General features: G+C 28.8%; 5 protein-coding genes across 5 annotated transcripts in view; all 5 read left to right on the forward strand.

Annotated features, from left to right (window-relative positions):
* The window catches only part of LOC100167576 (carbonic anhydrase-related protein 10), a 267,663-nt gene that overhangs the window by 160,760 nt on the left and 94,232 nt on the right, over positions 1 to 12,671 (forward strand). The window lies entirely within an intron of this gene.
* LOC100574505 (phosphomevalonate kinase) lies at positions 4,626 to 11,743 on the forward strand. The gene is made up of 4 exons (XM_003241827.4): positions 4,626 to 5,045; positions 8,181 to 8,389; positions 8,464 to 8,610; positions 11,371 to 11,743. The coding sequence occupies exons 1-4, from the start codon at positions 4,939 to 4,941 to the stop codon at positions 11,499 to 11,501; spliced, it is 594 nt and encodes a 197-aa protein (XP_003241875.1). The 5' UTR covers positions 4,626 to 4,938; the 3' UTR covers positions 11,502 to 11,743.
* On the forward strand, positions 5,695 to 6,637 carry LOC100574582 (39S ribosomal protein L21, mitochondrial-like). The gene has a single exon (XM_003241828.4). The coding sequence runs from the start codon at positions 5,905 to 5,907 to the stop codon at positions 6,490 to 6,492; it is 588 nt and encodes a 195-aa protein (XP_003241876.1). The 5' UTR covers positions 5,695 to 5,904; the 3' UTR covers positions 6,493 to 6,637.
* LOC100574666 (cytochrome c oxidase assembly protein COX19) lies at positions 6,850 to 7,601 on the forward strand. Its single transcript, XM_003241829.4, has one exon. It carries the CDS (start codon positions 7,175 to 7,177, stop codon positions 7,445 to 7,447), a length of 273 nt encoding a protein of 90 aa, XP_003241877.1. The 5' UTR covers positions 6,850 to 7,174; the 3' UTR covers positions 7,448 to 7,601.
* LOC103308133 (phosphopantothenoylcysteine decarboxylase) lies at positions 7,417 to 8,031 on the forward strand. The gene has a single exon (XM_008180932.3). The coding sequence runs from the start codon at positions 7,450 to 7,452 to the stop codon at positions 8,002 to 8,004; it is 555 nt and encodes a 184-aa protein (XP_008179154.1). The 5' UTR covers positions 7,417 to 7,449; the 3' UTR covers positions 8,005 to 8,031.

Below are 12,671 nucleotides of genomic sequence, written 5' to 3' on the forward strand. Positions count from 1 at the left end.
TTGCACATACAGTATATAATATATTAAATTATTTTTATATTAAATAATCATTATTGTAATAAAAACATACATTTATTTTTAAACTATTTTATTTTCAAATATTTATTTTAATGCTATAATAAATATAAATTATCAAAATTACATTACCAATAAAATGCACTTACACAAATTTATAAATGGCAGGTATTATTAATCATCGATCAATTATCAATATCAGCTATTACCTATCTATGTATAATGTGTAATATAATGTTACCATTAGACATGATTAGCATTTATGATATAAGCATGGTATATGCTTGATTCATGAATGCTAATGAAAATATATGATACATAAAAGGAGTAAGCAGATATACCGATTATTGGGGAAGTGCAGTCACTGTGATAACTACCCAGAACAGTCATTTTCTTAATTAGGTATGTTATAATATATTTTATAAAATTGGAATCGTGGAAATTGGAAACTTATAATTAAACTTCACCAACAAAGTATGAATAATCGTGCAATGTGTAGGTACGTAATATATTTACACTAATTATAATTAAATTAAAATCCAATGTAATAATATTACGATATAGGAACCATTTAATATTAGCGCAAATAGAGGGGTCTCGGAGGACTTAGTCCCTCTAAATTTCTACTAACTCCCCTTAACTCAACAGTCAGTACTTAGGAGGTACTAAGTATATTATATCATTTTTAGAAAATATTATAAATATTATAATAAAACAATTGGGTTATTTGAGCCTATGCTTTATTGTGTATTAGATTATAATATGTATTTAATACATAATATTTTATAATAAATAATGACACGTTCGCCAATTGCAGAAATCGATATTTCTCAAGTACACGTCATTAACGAAAGGAACAAATACACCGGCTGTCATTACTTATTATTTGTTTTGTCACGTAATGGCAAATGCCACGTATTTTATGGTTTTGTACGGTCAGTTGGTCACTTTATAATAAACGCGTGTCGTATTATACCTTGCCGCTGAAGATCACAGATGACCGAAAAAGAAACTGACAAGTCACAACTAAGGATATAGATAAGTATTCCGTGAATCGCAAATCCCTTCAACAACGCCCTTTGGACAATGTGTCATCCTTTGATCAGAGTGCTAGCGGATGTCGTATAGATTATGAGTTTCTGAATCCGAGTGCGTAGGCGAGTGTGAGTGAAACATTTTACTGTGTACATGCGCACCTGGCACCTATATTCTATTGTGTTAGTGCTTGGTCAATTAAAATAGTTGAACAAATGTTGTGTCCTTACAATAATACAATATAGGTACCTATCAATGATAATATTATTAAAATATAACATTTACAAGTAATTACTATAATTAAACTAAATAAAATATTTGTTTGATACCTATTTTATATATTGAAATATAATTTGGTAAATAACAATCACTATATTTATTTACAATCATTAAATTTAGATAAAATAAGTTAAATAATATTTTAAGGGTTTTTAAAAAAATACATATACCATAGCATATTAGAGATGTATGCAAGAATTAGGAAGGCAAATAAGGTATAAGGTATATATTGTGCCAAAATTTTGCTTCAGATAATTTATGCGAATTTTCGGTGTGAATGAAAAAAAACATACTCCCTGTATTATAATAGAAGAGAAGATTTTAGATGGTAGGTACTAGGTACACGTTGTCAACATTGCATAAAGAACACTCGTGAAAACAACTTAATATGTATTGTAAGGGTTCTTGCGCGTTATATGGAATACCATATTAACATAAGAATTGAATTTGCTCTCTATAACTATACTAAAGAATTTGGATTGAGATTGGGTGATTCTGTAACTGACGTTTGGGAAACATATTATAATATAATGGTATAGGTTATTGAACGTATTCAACGTATACCTATCGTTGTAAAAATTATTATAATTGCCAAAGTTAATAAACAATTTATAGAAAGCACTTGTTTATCACATAAGCGAGTGTAATAATATAACATAATATGATATTATTTCTATAAATAACAATCGATAAATTTAACAATAAAAATATTTATATTTACAATATTTTAGAGTTCATAGAGTAATATTACTATAATTTTCATTTTCAGAATTTGTTACTATAGCCTATACTCTATAGGCGTGTTGTGTAGGCAAAATAGGTGCATTACTGTGCAGAACAACGTTTTAAATTATTGTTAAAACTAATATTATTATAAGACATACATAATAATTATTTTGTCTTATGGTCACTACCTAGTCTTACTTGTAAATATTTTGTTTAAAATGTTAATTTATAAACAATAATAATAGTATTATATTATATTGAATGTCGTATTTGAAAAAGCAAAACAAATATGAAATATATGATAAGTATATAATATTATGCATTATGAGAACAATATGCCATAGCCTTTAGATTATAACATTATAATATACTTAAAGGTCCCGATACCAGTTTTTCAAATTTTCCACAATTCTATAAAATTTGAAAATTAAATTTTATATTTTAGTTACCACCTCAATTATAAAACTTTTCCACTAATCTACTACCCGATACCTATTTAGGGGGATTGATAGGGTGTATTATTTCAAAAAAAAATTACTTTACGGGAATAACTCTCGAGCTTTGTAGAATTATCGGATTTTGATAACTATTTTTTTTTATCTGAAAGAAGAAGACTTTCTACAGCCCACATCGATCTCTGATTTTGTATTTTATTTCAAATAATTGTATTAAAAAATTTGTAAAAAAATGCTTTTTATCTTGTATTTTTTTAGACATATTATTAAGTTTGAGAATAAAATATTGAAAACAGAGATTGATGCGGGCTTTAGAATATTTATACTAATTAATAGGTAATGTAATATTATTATGTACCTAACCATCAATGGCAACCATTTAAATAAACTAAAAGAATATTGGTTTCTCATGGGCTGAAAAGAATTACGGGGTTTTATCGACTCCGCTGGCTATCGATTCCGCCGGATTTTTGTTAATAATAATATAAATTATATAGGTATTGTACATGCCACATGGTATGGTAAAAAAATAAAAATTAAAGTAATAAAAATATACAATATGGTCAATTTTTAAAATAATGATTTGATACTAGTTTTAAATAGGTGAATCTATCAATTTTTTTTATTTATATAATCGTCAAAAATGTTTGCTATATATTAGCAAACATAAGCCTTTTAAGATTTCGGCGTAATCAATAGCCGGCGGAATCAATATGCAAAAAAGTTCGGCGGAGTTGATACGCGGCGCAATCGATAGATTTTTTACAGGTAAAAAGGTAATTTCGGCGCAATCGATATACGCCCAGAATTACATGTGTGAGTTACGCTAAAGCTATCTATAGAGGTTGAAAACATTTAAAACTTTCTCTGAGATAATATACTCTATTTTTAAAACCTGACTTCGCCCGGGAAAAATTAATAAACATGCGTTGATACATTTGTGTATTTCGGTATTATTTTACCTCTGTTCGCGTTCAAATCATACTTTTTTTTATACATTTTCATAATCAGCACATTAAAGCCCAAATACTATAATTACATAAGTCAATACAATATATAGAAACCCCACATCGATATAGAGGAAACACTTTCCTATGCTTAAAATCTGCTTCGCGATATAGGAACTCTATTGTTTTTTAAAAAACGCATGATTATCGGATGAGTGGTTACTGAGATCTCTGGTATCAAAGAACTCATTTTCATATTTAAAAATATATAATATAACATAATATTGAACGAACTTTGATGTAGCCCCGAAAAAAAAACAAAATAATAATATAAACAGAGAATTGCCTATTTAAATCACAGAATTTAAAATACAATCTAATTGACCACGTTATCAATATTATAAAAATTATTTATAAATTAATTTCTTTTTTTAAATTTACATAGGTACCTAGGTACTATAGGTTTTACAATATAATGTTAATAATAGTTATTATAGACTATAATCGTAGTATATCAAGCGTGTTTCAGAAAAAAATATATGACATACATTTATATTGAGAAAAATCTGTACAAATGTGCCTAATAAATAAATTATAATATGATAGAATATAAGTTAATATGATCACTCGGTATATAAAAGGTAGTTTAATTTGCTATTGCATGAATTATAGTTTCAGAAATTCCCTGTACATACCATATAATATTATACATAATAGGTATACTATATTGCATAGATAAAAGATATTATTGGCTATAACGTCATAGTTAACATTGGCAACGCACTTTCGTATCTATTCATAGCTATATATTATAATATTTTGTTCTACTGCATTAACGCGTATTAGGTACGCATAATTATTATAATAATATATTAGGTGCATATCATTATTATTTTTTATGAAATCAACAGGATAATGATTCATTTCTGTCAGTATAGGTACCTATTAATCGTGCGATTATAAATATAGGTTAAATATAGGTACCTATGATTCATTGACGCGTCAACTACCTACCTAGGTATAAAAAATAAAATATACTATTTAGGCGAGTAAGCGACTAGCCGGTATAATAATACACCCATGAATGGCACGATGGGCTCGAAACTCGGACTACGGCCGTGTTGATTCGCCTCAACGGTTTAGAGGTTAAAATAATTCAATGAATCGTTCGGCATGGGAAGCGTCCGTCGACCATTATTATTTGTTTGAAAAACGTTTGATCAACAATGACATAATATCACCATTAATCACCATTAATATCGCCGAGCCTTATAGATGGGCAATTATAATTTCTGTAGCCACCGTTCGACGTTCTACACTAACTCTACGCTCAGTTCTGACGCCGTTTTAAGAACCATTGGCGGCGGACGCGCGACGAGTCACGCGCTAGCGGTTCACCGCTCAGGTGTTGGGCCGTAGTCGTAACTCGTCACTGGTCACCGTCGAGACATCGATATTACGTGGCCACATAGGTGTAGATCATGTCTGGAGCTGAAGTGGCCGAGCGTCAACGCCCCAAGGCCGTGTACGTGTTCAGCGGCAAGCGAAAATGTGGAAAGGACTACATCACGGACGCGATCCACAAAAGGTGACGACCGATATTATAATATTATTAATCAATGATTGACATTAAACATGCAGATGAGCGTTGGTAGACTGCCCAGTCGTCGACAATTAATGTATGATACTGTGACGTGCCCTTATCGCGCGCTATTTGACGACGGCGTAAAAATTAATAAAATAAAAACCGCGATAATATTATCTCAATTGTTCGAGCAAAATATTTTACGAACGTCATGTAAATTAAACGATTACAATGTTATGACAAATTTAGATTTCGTACGTCATGAATAAATATGTTCAATGAAAATTAGAATAGGAATTAGGAATTGTTATTGTGAATTGTGATGTTGTTGTTGTTGTTATTTTAATCATTGGCCAAATCGGTCCCTACCGCTCCCCGCGACAACATGCTGACAGTCTAGCCACCACCGCTGTATTAACAGTTGAATTGTTATTGTGTTCGGTTTCTTATAATAAATTGTATGTATAATAGAAAAATTACCCTCTGAACGCGGCTACGCCCTTACGCCCTTAACATATTTTATTCACAATAATACACGGCCATAGAGGCTATCTGAAATAATATTATGTTTACTGATAAGCTTTTTAATTACGATAATTTTTCAAAATATTTTAATACATAATAATAATAATATTCTTATCGTCCAGATAATACTTTCTGGATTTGTGAGGTTATGTAAAATTTCGTAAATCGTAAATCGAAATTCTCAATACTTAAACTTGAGTCCTTAGACGCTATTAACATTTGTCGTATTATGTCCGGTTTTATATTATAACATTTATCCATGTAATTAATTACTCCGTTACTCTGGTCTAAGAAACTTACTAAATTAACTAGCGTCTAAACATCTTAGACAGCTATAATGCTGTGCAATAAATTACTGAAGTTCGCGAGCAAAACCGTTCAAACCGTGTCCACAAACCGAATAGCTGTTGCTGCTGCATCGAGCCTAAACGCGAGATCGTTTTCAGCACCAATCAGTCAGGAATATGTTGTCGACAATACGGTAGCACACAAAACGTTTTCCGACACTATAATACAAACCGTCAACGAAGCCGTAAAAAACAATAACCGATTGTTTGCTGTCGTACATATATGCGGTAAGCAGTTCAAAGTCACCGACAACGACCTGGTGCTGATAGACGGTTACTGGCCCCCAAATGTCGGGGATCGTATCAAGTTGCAAAAAGTGCTGTTGGTCGGTGGCAAAGACTTCACGCTGATCGGCAGGCCCGTTTTGGACCCAGACACTGTGCAAGTCACCGCGACGGTGGTTGATAAAGACCTGTCCCACACCAGAACAAATTTCGAGCGTATCAAACGTAAACAATACATGAGGATTAACTTTATACGAAAAGAAATTACAATACTCCGGATCAACTCTGTATTTATAACACAAAATATTGATAATAGAAAAGAAGTTCAGGAAATGGGAAGACGTGTAATGTAATCGCAGCTTAGATATTTTTATATCGTACGAATTGATTGTAGTTAAGATAATATACCTTTGTATAATAAATTGTAATACACTTAGACTGTTTTATTCCTAATTAATGATTTATCTGAATAATAATTGGTTAAATACTTATGTTAAATTTAAATTTAGTTAATGTGCAAGGGCCATCCTATATTCCTTTCAAATCAAGTACCTAATTTAAAACTTGTGCAACCAATGGGAAAACATTGAACTTTACTTTTGTTTTTATGATAAAATTTTAACACTCATTGGCTACAGCACAGAATAGATTAAATTTAATCTATTCTGTGGCTACAGTATAATATTATTATACTATAATTTATTGTATGAACTATGAAATGAAAACTGAAAAAGTAAGATACCATTATCGTAATTATTCTTATCACAGTATCACATAAATTTATTCATTCTGTGAGCTGTGATAATATATTACTGATAGCTGGTGAAATATTAACAATTTTTAAGTGAGAGTAATTACTCTATGGTGTAGCTACTATAAAAAAGCTTTATAGTTTATTTTATTCTCTATTTAGGTACTAAAAAATAATAATATTTTTGTATATTACCTATAATCACTAAAGTGTATTCCATGGTTAAGAATTGCATTGTTCTGTGAATCCTATTTGTTCTTGTTAGATATTTATTGCGTATCCACATGTCTTCTGCAACTTTTGGCCAAAAAAGTTTTCAACCAACACCTCCTGAAAAGGGTAGTTTCCCATTAGATCACCAAGGCCAGTGTAAAAAAACTGCTTACAAATACATGTTTTGCTTAAGCGTTAACAGTGGGGACAATTCACTGTGTCGTCAAGAGGCCAAAGATTATTTGGATTGCCGTATGCAAAACGATTTGATGGCAAAAGAAGAATGGACTAAACTTGGACTGGCTGACATCAAAAATACCAAGGACAGTAATTCAGCTCAATAATCATGCCACATGTTCTGATTGCTTGCAGTGCAAGTGTTGCTGCAATCAAAATACCAGATATTATATCTCAACTCGTTCAAAAGAACATTTGCGCAACATTAGTCGTCACAGAAGCTAGTAAACATTTTTTAGATGTCGATAAAATTAGAAACGATTTTAAAATTGATGTTTATACTGATCAAAATGAATGGGATGCTTGGAAAACTAGAGGAGATCCCGTTTTGCATATAGAACTTTCAAAAAAAGCAGATTTATTGGTACTTGCCCCTTTGAGTGCTAATACTATGGCTAAAGTGAGTACAGGAATTTGTGACAACTTATTAACATGCATTGTTAGAGCTTGGAATGTTTCAAAACCAGTATTGTTTTGTCCGTCAATGAATACTCAAATGTGGAATCATCCAGTAACTAAAGATCAAGTGGATAAGTTGGCGTCATGGGGATATTACCTGATTCCTCCAATTGTTAAGACATTAATGTGTGGTGATCACGGTATTGGTGCAATGGCCGAAGTAGAAACTATTGTAAATCAAATTTTAGAAAAACTTAATAATTAGTAAAATACTTGTAAAAACTTCAAACAATTTTTTTATTTATAAATAGGTAATTTATAACTGAATTGAATAATAAAAGACCCATGAAATATGTTGTTGTTAAATGTTGTTTGTAGAATAAAATTATACTGTTAATTTTATGTTTATGATAATCAATTATATAAACTTAACAATTATAGAATTGGATCAGAAAAATGTGTGATAATTCGTCTTTCGGGCCCCATAAAAAAGCACTGGGCCCAAACTAAATCACTTCAATTGGACGAACTTCTCAGTGATGGTGAAATGAAGGAACAACACAGAAAGTCAATGATTGAATGGAGTGAAAATGTACGCACAAATGATAATGGTTATTTTTGTCGTATGGCAATAGATATGTATGATCAAAGTTAGTATATTTACATAACTCATCTATAATACAAAAAATAGTAATTTCTTAAAATAAAATATATATAATTTTAGACCATTCAAAAGATATATGGATCGTGAGTGATGCTAGAAGAAAGACTGATATTGCATGGTTCAAATCAAATTATAATAATTTAAAACTGATTAGAATCACTGCAGATGAATGCACAAGGAAAGAAAGAGGATGGAACTTTATACAGGGTACTTACACAAAACTAGTCTCTGGAAAATATCTCCAGTTTAAATTCTTTCTGAATGATAATTAATAATTTTAATGATATGTTGGTAAATGGTACTAATGCTACAGTAAAATGATGATTAATTGAACGAATAAATTAATCTACAAATATTTAGAGGTCCTATGAAGAAAAATGTTATTACCTGACAGTTTTGGCTGATCTGAAACAATATTCTTTTTTAAAAACTATTTTTAGATATGCTCATATTATTTACTTGAATAAACAATTATTACCAGATCATACAGGGTGACCTGACAAATTAAATAATTAATTCTAATCAATATTTTAAAATTATTTTTTTTATAACTCATTTACACTTGCTAAACACGTATAATACAAAAATTTTAACAAATTTTTTTAATACTGAAAATAAAATTTGGGCATGTGAGTAACGCTCTGCTCTACATTAGGTGTCACTACAATGGATGATGTGTTAAATTTGAGTTTAATGATTTAAAATCATTGTACACGAAAACTGATTTTGAGCAAAGAGAGTCTGTCACGAGTACTAGAGTAGGTTAAATTCATTTTTGCCTGGAAAAATTGAAAATGTCTGTGTGTATGAAATATAATTATATAATATAAAAGTTTCAAGTACCCACAAAAAAATATTTTTAATTAACAACAAAAAAACCAAAACTGTTATTCTTGTTTGTATTTCTAATTCTGTCCAAATTTGAACTTAAAATGCTTAAAAAGAATGGTGTTCATATATTTTGTAGATTTTAGTTACATTATAAACTATTTATGAGAATCTCTGTTCTAAACTCAATTTTGAGCTATAAAAATTGAACATTTTATTATGGTTTAATTACAAAATAATTTCTATTTATGGATCTTTAATATCTCTAAACTGCTATTATAACTACTTATGAGGAACTTTGTGTATAGAAAATGCAAGTATAAACATTCGGTAAAAATTTGATGTAATTATGGTTTTTTTTTTAGAGTTACACCAAAAAATAAAATCAATTTTTTAGTAAATTGGTTTTGTGTAAAAAATCTGTTTTTCCTTAACTTTTTGTTTGTTTTCCCCGACACTTGAAAAGTACTGAAAATCTTTTACTTTTGACTCACCAAAATACTAACTAGATTCACTTTCCTACCAGAATATAATAAAGAAGTAGAAAATCAAAACCTTTTTACTGCCCCAAAAGGTGTTGACAGACGTACACAAAAGAAAAAAGCACTCAACTATCTGGTTTTTCTGTAAACCAGATTTATCAATAGGACATTTTTAAATTTTCAAAAAATATTTAAATAGGATTTCAAATTGTATACTGTCAGTATTAAAAAATAATAATAAAAATGTTGTATTATGTATGTAGCACACAAGGAAATAAATATAATATAGAAAAATATTGATTAAAATACAAGTTATTCCATTTGTCAGGTCTTCTTGTTACACTCTGAATTCTGTATGAGACTAGGTAAACATTGTTTTGTTACAATTTTCAATTTTTGTTTGTATCCTGACTATTTCTGACATAAATCTGTTAATTACTGCATAATATCATTGAATCATTACATATTCAAAAATGGGTTTGTTATTATTTTGGCACTGCTAGATTCTTAGCAGACTAACTTTATTTATCTTATTTTTTATACTGTTGATATTTTTGCCTTAATTTACATAGGCACATGAAATTCCTATGTATGTATGTATTATACTTATACTAATATTTATTACCACTTTGTAATTCTTTGGTAAATATTGAATAGAAAATAAAATTATGATTTTAGTAAGTATTTTATAATATTAACTTATACACTATACAGGTAATATAATTAAATACCTATTGTAATATCCGCTTATAATATGACACCATTGTCGGTTTTATCATTGTGGTTTAAGACTTTAATTTATAATACTTTACTTTTGTACACAAATTAAGATATCTTATATTTAAATATCTTTATTCATGCTTTGATAAAATAAATTAAATTGATGATTTTATATAGTTATATGCACATTAAGTATTAAAGGTATCACCTTATAATCTAATACTTTAAAATGAATATTATATAACCTACTTAGCAAAGGGATAATTGTATAAAATATTAATAGTGCATGCAACTGTTTTATTGTTGATAACATTTAAAGAGCAAATATGCAATCTATTATAAATGTATTGGTACTAAAATTGTTATTGCTATTTGGGACTTGGATTATAGCTTAATTATTTATTTCTATACATTTTAAATATAGTAAAAGGTTTAATAAAAGCAGTTATACTATACTCTGTTTCACAAGAGAACATTCTAATTCTGTGGATCCCCTCTCCTCCCGTGTCACCTTGCTATCAAAACCGGTTCCCCTATGGCAGGGTGTTGTTTGGGGATGCACAGAAAAATTGATTTTGATCAAGCCGCGGCATGTTCTCTCTTGGAACAGCGTATAATCACTTTGATTTTTATATTAATTACATTTTTAACTAATTAAAAACTATTAATTTTGATACATAATATGGTTGTTATTATTATTAAACTAGGTATTTATAGTTACTATTATTATTTATGATAAGTTGAATAAAATTATTAAATCATGGATATTTTCTTTGAGTAAAAGTGTTATAATATCTGTACTCGTATAATTAATAATTAGATATTTAGGCGCATAGGTTAAATATAAAATAGGTATCTAAATATCTAATGTGTTTAAAGAAAAAAAATTATTATTTTTGTAATTTTTATAATTAATGCAAATATGTATGGTTTTTAGGAGTTGACGATGCAACATCAGAATGTGATTTGGATGACTATTTAGAATGGGATTGGATTGTTGAAAACAATAAATTTAATGATTGCAATGACTTTATAAATGAAATTGTGAACCATGTACTAACGGTTTGATGATATTTATTTTATATACTTAAATAGCTTCAATATATTTTATACAATATACATACATTCTATGCACTGGTTTATGTATTTATCAAGCTCACTCATGTTAAATAAATTTACTTAAAGTAATTAATATATTTTTACAATGCATTATTATACGAATAACGAATTTACTATAATTATTGTTTCATTAATATAGAACTGTACCTAATACAAATTGTATTTAAATATAAGTTTATTGCTCAATACTATATATTGTATAAATACTAAATACAATACTATATAATACTACAAACTCCAAGTCTCTTACTGTCCTTGTTAAATTTGCAATGCAATGCTATTATCCTAACCATTGATAAACTGACATAAAGCTTTAAAAGTAATATCATTAAAATATGTTCTTAAAGAAGATAAACCGATGAGCAATTCTTGTGGAACTGAACTCTCATAGTCAACCACATAATCACAGAATGCCTCCAATACGCAGACGAACTCAACATACCCAACATTCTAGAAGCAGCACTTGGACCTGACGCGGACACCACTACAAAAATTTTAAAATTCTAAAATAAAACGAAATTGGATAACCTAATTTAACAAAAAAAAAATTGTAACTATTGAGTAACGGCCAATGTCGCCAAGTTAATTAAGAACAATAAAAAATTCAAAATTCAAAAAAAGTCATAGGTACCTAGCTAATGGATAAAATTAAATCTTACAACTGCAGTCTTAAGGACTAATTGATGAAAAAAACAGTTAAAAAACTTGTTGGGAACCTTCTATTAAAATGTCTAATGTTAGGTAGCTATAAAAATAAAACTTTTATGAATTTCCAATTGAAATATAATTAACAACATTAAAAAAATTCCTTATAGCTATTAATAACTCAAAATAATTACCGTATATGAAAAATTTCAAGTATACGGTTATTAGTTTTTGAATTACAACAAAATATAAAATAATGTTTATATTTATTATAAATTATAATATCTATACCTATTATGATAAATGAAAATGCGTTAATTTACCAATGAAAATCCAATATTGTAAAAACTAAAAATGTATGTTTCTTTCCGGTAACCTTTTTTTTTTTTAAGGTATTGACATTTTTGAAAATTTACCAAAGTTAGGTATGGATGAAAACACTTTTATAAATTTCTAACTGAAACATAGTCAAAA

Source organism: Acyrthosiphon pisum, chromosome X, assembly GCF_005508785.2.
Source record: "Acyrthosiphon pisum isolate AL4f chromosome X, pea_aphid_22Mar2018_4r6ur, whole genome shotgun sequence".
Classification (NCBI taxonomy): Eukaryota; Metazoa; Arthropoda; class Insecta; order Hemiptera; family Aphididae; genus Acyrthosiphon; species Acyrthosiphon pisum.